Source organism: Taeniopygia guttata, chromosome 29, assembly GCF_048771995.1.
Source record: "Taeniopygia guttata chromosome 29, bTaeGut7.mat, whole genome shotgun sequence".
NCBI lineage: Eukaryota > Metazoa > Chordata > Aves > Passeriformes > Estrildidae > Taeniopygia > Taeniopygia guttata.
In genome coordinates, this window is record NC_133054.1 from 2,858,882 (window position 1) to 2,868,288 (window position 9,407).

General features: G+C 50.1%; 1 protein-coding gene across 1 annotated transcript; it reads left to right on the forward strand.

Moving 5' to 3' along the window:
* The first annotated feature begins 1,949 nt into the window (after positions 1-1,949).
* Positions 1,950-9,295, forward strand: LOC115491512 (keratin, type II cytoskeletal 6B-like). Its single transcript, XM_030259679.2, has 9 exons — positions 1,950-2,560; positions 3,694-3,908; positions 4,947-5,007; positions 5,278-5,373; positions 6,133-6,297; positions 6,758-6,883; positions 7,453-7,673; positions 8,039-8,067; positions 8,182-9,295. Exons 1-9 carry the CDS (start codon positions 2,015-2,017, stop codon positions 8,619-8,621), a joined length of 1,899 nt encoding a protein of 632 aa, XP_030115539.2. The 5' UTR covers positions 1,950-2,014; the 3' UTR covers positions 8,622-9,295.
* The last annotated feature ends 112 nt before the right edge of the window (positions 9,296-9,407 follow it).

Consider the following 9,407-nt stretch of genomic DNA (forward strand, 5'->3'; position numbering starts at 1 on the left):
CCTGAAAAAGTTCATGAAGGTCATGTCTGGACCTCCCTAAGGGCTCAGTGAGGCATTGTCCTTTCCACGAACGCCCTGTCCCCAGGCAGTGCTCCATGTTTGGCTCCATACACCCAGAGTCTTCTCCAGGAATTGCACCAATGCTTTGGCTCAAAATAAAACTCATCTCCAAAATATTTCTTCTCTTTTCACTTGCATGCAAGAGGTTCCAGTGCCTGGGTTACCTCAAAGTGATATGAAGCATGTGGTGCCTGAAAGCTCATATGGTTTCTCCAACTATCTGCAAATGAGAGTAATCTGGGGTAGTGAAAGGTGTTTCTGGCCATAACAGGAGGTTGGAATGAGATTAGTTTTATGGCCCCTTCCAACACATTTCATGATTCCAACATTCTATGAAAGTACATCTCATTGCAAGATGTGCATCTGTGTATACTCAGACCAACATAGCTAAAATGGAACCCTAGGTGATTATAATTAAATATAGTAATTTTTAAATTTCAATCCATTATGAGATCTGTTTAAAAAAAAAAAAAAAAAAAAAGGAAAGATCCTACCAGGAAATACTACACAAATATTCTAAATATCCTGGTTCATCTTCCTGACTTCCTGTGCATTTCACACTGACAATAGCAGTGAGTCCTCCCAGAACCAGTTAATTTTGCCCCAGCAAAGATGTAAAGATTTCTCAGGGCAAGCTCTTCAATATCTTTTGTTTATGTGATCAGACCCCTTTTTTAAGGCAAAAAAAAGATCTTTGTTTCCAAGTAAATTCAAAAATCTTTTTAAGGATTTTAATTAAGATGGGACAATGCCTTGTCATTACCAGATACTACTGGACAGATTTAATGTCAAAAAGGCGTGTCAAGGGATGACCAGGCAAAACCTTCACTCCACCTGACATTTCTCAACCTGCTTGCAACACTTCCCTTCTTTGTTAGTTCTCCTGTTCTCGTGAATCTGCTGTGTGCCCCGGTCCCATCACGCCCATGTTCGAAATGTAGCACTTTCCCTGGGCACATAACTCAGTAATAAATCACTCTCATTTCCCAGAAATGCCTTATCTTCAATTTCAGGTATGCTAAGGGACAGTGGAAGCCCCACTGGGCCGTGGCACAGTTTGTCCAGAGAAGCTATGGCTGCCCCTTCCCTGGAAGTGACCAAGGCCAAGTTGGATGGGGCTTGGAACCAGCTGGGACAGTGGAAGGTGTCCCTGCCCACAGCAGAGGGTGGATTGAGATGAGCTTTAAGGTCCCTCCTGAGCCAAATCATTCCATGACTCCGTGATTCTGTGAACCCCCAGAGCGTCTTGCCCATGACCAAACTCATCCTCAGCACCACCTCACATGATTCCTGCCCCATCCATGTGGAAACCACCAACCCCATTCTGATGGTCAGCACCCAAATCCTCTCCAAGAGCCACAGCCATCCCCACAAGAGGAAGGAATAAATGCTTACGAGAGCGCTCCCAACAACGTCAGTGCTGAGCCGGGATGGATCCGCCTTCCTTCTCGCTGTCAGCAGCTGTCATTTCTCAAGAGCCTGCCTGGAGATGGCCACGGACCCTGAAAGGGGCGGCATCCCCATGACATTTTGCAGGAGGTCCTGAAACGTAATTAAACGCTGTGGTGAAACCAAACCGTAAACAAGCCATGAATAAAAACCCCTTGAATTATTTTGCTAAACTATAATTACACAATAAGGAAGCAGATTAATTAAGTAAAATATAAGTCCTGAAACAGAAGCTTGCAAGCAAAGCAGTTTATTTTAATTTCCACATTATTTCATATGAGATAGAAGTGTTTGCTGTGGGTTTAAAATGTTGGAAGCCATTCCTTGCTGCCAGGCAGACCAAACCCAGTGGATAAATTAAATTTTTGCATCTGAGGCACCTCCTGAAATGTATATAAGGAGAAGGGCTCTGCCACGGAGGAGCTAAAGGAGATCTCCTTCTTCCAGTCCCTGCTCCTCTCTTGCTCCTCTGCGTCGCTGTCACTGCCCGCCCACCCCAGCCACCATGAGCCGACAGTGCTACACCTCTGGCTCCATCCTGGGAAGACGAGGCTTTTCCTCGGCATCTGCTGTCTGCGGCCTGGGCAGGCCCAACAGCAGCTCGGCTTCCGTCTGCCAGCCCGTGGGACGGAGGTGTGGGATCGGTGGCTTCAGCAGCCGCAGTGTCTGTGACCTGGGCAGAGGGCAAAGGATTTCCTTTGGTGGGAGCTGCCGCAGCGGGGTCTACGGCGGTGCCGGCGTTGGGCGCTGCGGCGTCGCTTACGGCGGGGGCCGCTTTGGCACCGTTGTGGGCTTTGGGAACTGTGCGAGCTTCGGGGGCCTGGGCAGCTACAGAGGCCTGGGGGATGGCGTGGCCATGGGGGGCTACGGTGGTGGCATCGGCATTGGCCTCAGCGGAGGGAGGTCCGAGGGGATTCGCGGCGTCAGCATCCACCCAGAGCTCCTCAAGCCCCTGTGCGTGGGCGTGGACCCCGAGGAGTGCCAAGTGCGGACCCATGAGAAGGAGCAGATCAAGAACCTCAATAACCAGTTCGCCTGTTTCATTGACAAGGTGAGACCCCGCTTTCCCCTCCCCGCATCCCTCAGCTCTGAAGGGTGCATGTCCCCAGAGACAACACAGGGAGCTCTTTCTCCTGGTGCCCTGCTATTTAAACGTTCCTTATGAGCCATGTGGTCCTGGCCTGGAGACCCTCTGGATTTAAGCCTTGCACCAAAGCAACACCACCAGTGTTGTATCTTTGGATGGTCACCAACCTGTTAAAGAGGTCAGTCAGGACCAGCTCCAGGGATATAGTAAATCCAAACCTGTGAGTGATGAGATGAAGACATTGAAGGATAGGAAATTTTATTTTAAGTGTATAATCTGATATTGCTCTCACAAATCTATAAATTCCAAAGGACTTCTGCATTCTTAAAACAGTTTGTGTTTCATGAAGGTGATGTGGAAGGATGAATTTAACTAAAATGGGAGGAATTGATTTCTCTGTCCCTCCACTCTGTTAACAAAATTATTTGGTGATATCCTAAAAAGATGTAATTTATCATTGTTCTTGGCTACATTTAAGAGTTTTCATGACTGTTTAGAGAGCTGTTATGGGAAAGAATTTTTCAAACAGCAAAGAAAATCTGCTCTGTCTGATTTGATCTTGATTTTCCTGGAGAGTTGTTCTACAACTGAAAAAACTGAATCCACCCAGGAGCAGCAACTCCTGCTTCTTCCTATTTGTAAAATGACTTATTCATGACCCATCAAGCTCCTAGAGAGCCCTTTAATCTAGAAATGGAAAGGCATGATAAGTATCCCCAATTGGAGTTTAAATCAGATACATCCAAATGAGGTCCTGGATGGAGTTTTAGTGCTGAGAAAGACTTGTTAGTGCCCTGGGCCCATCGGGAGGCTGGGGATCCAGTTCTGGGGGAGGAGTGGAGGTGTCTGGCTGAGCAAGTGTTGGCTGAACCCAGGCTTGGCCTCAGCACAGAGTGAAGGCACTGATGTTGCTCAGCCTGAGATTCGAGTTCTGGGTGGGACCAGTTCAGCTCAGAGAAGATGCTGGTCCCACTCAACCCCCTGAGACAGCAGCACCTGACCATTTGCAATTCTGATTTGATTTTCACTTTTCCCTTTGGGAAGAACAGAAACCCTGGGACAGGAGAGCCTGACTCTCCCATCTCTTCCCTGCCCAGGTGCGGCTGCTGGAGCAGCAGAACAAGGTGCTGACCACCAAGTGGGAGCTGCTGCAGCAGTATGTGCTCCCAGCATCCAGGAGAAACTTGGAGCCTGTGTTTGAGAACTTCATCTGCAACCTGAGGAAGCAGCTGGAGTGTGTGATGGGGGAGCGTGAGCGGCTGGAGAATGAGGAGCGGTGCCTGCGGGACCTGGTGCAGGAGTTCAAGTGCAAGTAAGTCACACAGAGGGAAGCTGCAGACGCAGATGTTGCTGGCCTGGGTGGTGTCCCTGAGTGTGAATCTAAGGAAATTGCACTGGATGGATCAACAAACTGGGGCACAGGGCAAGGCACCACAATACTGGGTGAATTTCCTGCACTGGGCATCCAGTGCTGCACTGGAGATGAACTGGGAGACGTTTTCAAGCCCAGCTTCCTTACAGAGCAGGATAGGAAACCACTCTTCCTCTGCCTCCTGCACACCCCTGTGGTTTGCCATATCAAATCTCCCCCACCACCTGTGCCTGTGATTTCCCCAGTGCCATCCATTCCCACAAAACAAACAAAAACCCTCAGCCAATTTTCTCCACCCCACTCTTTACCCATATCATGCTGGGATTCATTAGCTCTTCCCAGAGGGAATGTGAGAATTTACGTTTTTTTAATCTAAGCTGTAGATACTCCTCAATATCTCCCCGTGTGCTCTGCTAAGCCACAAACCAGGTCACTGGATCAGCTTGCCCCAGAGTTCATAATTTCAGGTGTTTTTTCTGGCTGAGTCACCATCGAGCAGGTCCAACTCACAGAATCAGCATCTTGTGAAAATTCTTGCAGGTGTCACTTACTAATTCATTATGCCCTGACTGTGCTCCCCACTGCACCCTGGAGTTTCACAGCTTGCTCAAGCTCCCGAACTTCCCCTGAGGCATTTTGGCCAGTCTCCCCATAAACACTTTGAGCACAGTCCTGGATGCTCTGGAAAAACATCTCACAAAGCAGAAGGGCTGGAAGCAGCAGCCCAAGCCTCCAGCTTTGCATTTCTGGTGGTTTGGCCTGATGTTCTGTCCTCTGACTCCAGCCACCCAAACCACTGTCATGGCTAAAACTGCTGAGTAAAACCAGTGAGGGGGTAAGAAACAGCAACAGAGCAAAAATAATGATAAAAAATGAGGCGCAACATGAAATCTCATTTCCCATGATCTGCACTGGATGGTTGGGTGATGGAGATGGGATCCCCAGGGCTAAGCAGCTCCCTGCTCTGCTTTCCTGCAGGTACGAAGATGAGATCAACAAGCGCACGGCAGCGGAGAATGAGTTTGTGGTGCTCAAGAAAGTGAGTCAGGGCCAGATCAGGGTGGGCAAACCCTGGGCGTGGGGTCAGTGGGAGAAGTGGGGGGTCCTGCCGCCATGGCACAGCGTGATGCCCCAAAAATGAGGCAACCCAAGGAATCTGAAGGCCCTCTGGGGTTTGTAGCACATGAAGCCCAAACCCACATAGTGCTAAGGGCTGGAAATAGTAGGGGTTTTCCTAATCTAAAGAAAACTTGGGATTTGCCACAGTTGTTCCTTCAGCTCTTTTCACCAAATTCTGGTACCTCTCCAGGATGTGGATTGTCTCTACCTGACCAAGGAGGAGCTGGAGGTGAGGGTGGGTCTCCTGCGGCAGCAGCTGGAGTTCCTGAAGTGCATCTACGCTGAGGTAAGAGCTCCTGGTTCAATCTGCTCCCTGGGGTGAGGCATCATCTCCTGCCTTTCCCACCCGAGTCTTACACCAAGAGTGCAGGGAAAGGTGTCTTTTCTGAAAATCCTGGAATTGCAGATCAAAATTGTATGCCTTTTAGATGTATTTGATAACAATGCTGTCATACCTAGTTTGGAAGGTGAAGAGTGTCTTGGTTGCTACATTGCTGCCCACAAGGGGAGGAATCTTTTGCCTGAAAACCTCTCACATTCTAATCCAAACCATCCCTGGGTCGGCCAAATGTTTCTAGCACTTTTTGCGGTTTTTTTTTTTGTTTTTTTTTTTTTTTTACATTGGTCAAAACATTTTTATGAGAAAAACAATTCTGTCTAAAATTCTGCAAGTTTTTAACAAAACACACAGGAGACACTTTGTATTGACACTTCTTGAGCTAAACCCCCTCAGCAGAGGTCAGTGGGGCTCAAAGAATGTGAGGATTCCTAATCCAGGAGAGCACTGGCACAGCCAGAAATGCAGAAGTGGCTTGCTTCACCAGATATCCCACCCTTCCTTAGGCAACTGCATCCAGCCATCCCATGTTGTGCCACCAAAACAAGTCCCAGCTGCCATGTCTTGCTGGACACCAGTTGCCCCACCAGAAAAACCCGTGTTGGGAGTTCAGGGGAGAACCTCCTGCAACCAGACGTCCCTTGCTGGGGTTGCTGCTGGCGTGACTGGGCTGGTTGAGGGCATGGAACTGATGCTCTGGTCCTGCAGGAGAGGGCTCAGCTGGACTGTCAGCTGTGTGACACCTCTGTCATCGTGCAAATGGACAACAGCCGGGACCTGGACATGGAAGGCATCATCAAAAGCGTGGAGTGCTGCTACGAGGAGATTGCCCAGAAGAGCAAGGCTGAGGTGGAGGCTTTCTACCAAACCAGGGTGAGTATTCTATGAATTTCCATGACAGACTATTTCTGAGACCATTCCCATCCTCCATAATGCAACTTTAACCCGCCTCATACTGTGTATTAGCTTCAGTTTGCTTAAGAAAGTCATACAAAAAAAAAAAAAACCCAAACACAAACCAGCCTTAGAAGTGTGGTTTGAGACATTTCAGTACAAGCAGAGCAGATCAGAATGTACAGAGATGTCCCCTTTGTGCACTCATTACTTCCCAAAGGGCAAATCATAGAACCCTAAGGCTGAAAAGACCTCCAAGATCATCAAGTCCAGGACTCCCCTGAGACTCTCACCTTACCCAGTCTGAGGCCATGTCTGGGTGGTGCCCTGGGGACACTGACCCTGGTGCAGCTGCAGAGATTTCCATCTTCCCAGGAAGGCAGGGTCCCTGGGGAGGGGTATTTGGGAGCATTGACATCATCCTCTTCCTGTGCAACAGCTGGAGGAGCTCCACAGCAGCCGGGGCAAATTCTGTGATGACCTGAGGAACAACCAGAGCGAGATTGCTGAGCTCAACAGGATGATCCAGAAGCTGCAGTGTGAGTCAGACAACGTGAAGAAACAGGTAGGACCAAGGGATGGATCCACCTGGGAGTGCGGCTCCTCCATCAAAGGGCATTGTCCTACCAGTTCCCACCATGTGGAGCTGCAAAGAACCCCCTGCCCTAGATTAGGTCTATTTTAACTTCTCATCTGCTGTTCATGCACACAAAAAAGCAGATTTATTTCTCACTTTGCAAATAAGTGCGTTGGTTTGGCGGTATCAGAATAAGTGTTTGCTGTGGGCTCCCACCAGGTTACAGCCAACATCTCACCAGGTTGCAGCCAACCAATCCCATCCCCTTCATCCCAAATAGCTTGGCTACCACAAATCCAGCCTAAATCTTGGCTCTCTGGCACTTCCTGGCTGAGAAATAGATGAGCAACTCTGTGGAGATACCCCTTAATATCACCCTTGGCTGCCCTCTTGCCCAGAGAATTATGCCTGGAAGTGTGGAAGGCCTGGTTGAATGTGGTTTGGAGCAGCCTGGGCTAGTGGAAGGTGTCCTTGCCCACGGCAGGAGATGGGACTGGATGGGCTTTACCTGACTTGACTGAAGCTTTGTGGGAATGTCCTCCTGTGGCTGTCCCCAGATCTCAGCCCTGCAGACAGCCATCTGTGATGCTGAGCAACGAGGAGACTGCGCCCTCAAGGATGCCAGGCAGAAGCTGGTGGACCTGCAGACAGCTCTGCAGCAGGCCAAGGACAAGATGGCCTGTCTGCTCAGGGACTACCAGGAGCTGCTCAATGTCAAGCTGGCCCTGGACATTGAGATTGCCACATACAGGACGCTGCTGGAGGGAGAAGAGAGCAGGTAGGAGCAGCCCTGGATGCACCTTGTAAGGATGATAAGCAAAAGACAATGGGAGGAGAAAGAAAGGCTGCACCCAGGGCTGCAGAGGGGAGTGGGGTCCCTTTTTTTCCCCTCCCACTGGGTGCAGAGGGGAATCACATTCTCATCCAAAAAGAGGATGGGGCATTAGTATGACCCTGGAATTAGGGATCCAACCCTGCAGTGCTTTGGTGGGTAATTTGAACAAGCACCTCTCAGCAGGGTGCACCTAAAGAACCCAAGGACATGTCAGGTTTTCTAAGGAGGCGGTGGCTGGGCTCTATTTCCCTGTTAATTTGAGGAATATGTCCCTAAATACATCTCTGAGACGTTTCTTTCCTTGACAGGATATGCACCGGCAACCCTGTGAGCGTAGGTGAGTTAATGAACCCCGCCCTGATTTCCTTACAAGCTCTTAAAGCTTGTAACGCTCCTTTTTAGCCGGGTTTTCGCTGCTCTGGGGGTGACCGAGCCTGTTTTCCTCCCGCAGCCGTGGTCAGCGGCGGGGGCACGGTGGGCGAGTGCCGATCCCTGTCGGGAATCGGAGGCAAATGCACCGTGAAGACCGGCGGGGGCGGCGCGGGGCTGGGCATGGTCTCGTCCTTCGGCAACGCCGGGTTCAGCACCCGCAGCGTGGATTGTGTCCCCAAGGTCGGGGCAGGGTTCGGGGCCAGGAGCGCGGTCAGCTGCGTGGGGAGGGAAGTGCTCACCGGGGTGGACGGAGTCCAGTGCGCCGCCGGTATGGGCAACCTGGGCAACCTGGGCAACCTGGGCAACCTGGGCAACCTGGGCAGCCTGGGCAACCTGGGCAGCGTGGTGTGCGCGGGGGTGGAGCAGTGCGGCCCCGGGCCCGTGCTCATCCCCGGGGCCCCGGGAGTCTGCGGGAACAGGTTCAGCACAGCCGTGCGTGTGGTCAGGACGAGCCGGTAGAGACCAGCGGGGCCCGACACGGCAGAGTTTGTAATAATCATCATTTCTGCAATAAAACAGTATTCCCCCTCCCTCTGACAGCCACAGGGATCACACAGCCATGCGCTAGGACATCGCTCTGCCTGAACCCTTAGCCTGACAAAACCCACCCTCTCCCTGATGTCGTTCTTGGGGGAAACTCCCCATCCCCGCCCCCCCACTCAGCCAGATGAGATTTTAGTTTCAGAGACCATCCCTGTCTCCACTCATCCTGGCTTTTCAGTCACCCTTCCCTGCTTGACCCCTTTCCAGCAGAGACTCCTAATGCAGCTATTGCAAAAAAAATTTGGTCATCCCAACTTCAGAGAGAGAAACCACAATTTAATTGTCCAAGACAAAGCTGCAGCTGTAATTTAACTTCTTTGATGACAGCAGAAAATCCAATTTTTCCTGTTTACAAGAGGGCTGAGAATGCTTATGTAAATTGGTCCAGGTTGCTACACTGTGTTTTGGTAGAGCAGATTTTAATTACACCCCAACGAGCACCTTATATTTCTGTAGTTTAATGCATGTGTTGTTTTTCCTGTGTGCAATAGACGGAGTTAAAGCTTTTCATGTGTAAGTGAACAGAGTTATTACCCTTCGCTTACTCCAGACTTTCAGCTGTACTTTCAATAAACTCCATGCATAATTCATGCCGCACTGCCTGGGCTTTATTTCCCTCCCTGATATTGCAAATCATAGAAATTTCCTCAAACCTGAGTCTCCAAATGGGTGGAGGTTGGAGCTTCAAGAAAGTTTTGTCTG

Coding starts and splice junctions, on each gene's coding strand:
- LOC115491512 (XM_030259679.2), top strand. CDS start 2,015: ATGAGCCGACAGTGCTACACCTCTGGCTCCATCCTGGGAAGACGAGGC. Junction 6,884..7,452: donor CAGACAACGTGAAGAAACAG/GTAGGACCAAGG, acceptor GGCTGTCCCCAG/ATCTCAGCCCTGCAGACAGC. Junction 8,068..8,181: donor CGGCAACCCTGTGAGCGTAG/GTGAGTTAATGA, acceptor TTCCTCCCGCAG/CCGTGGTCAGCGGCGGGGGC.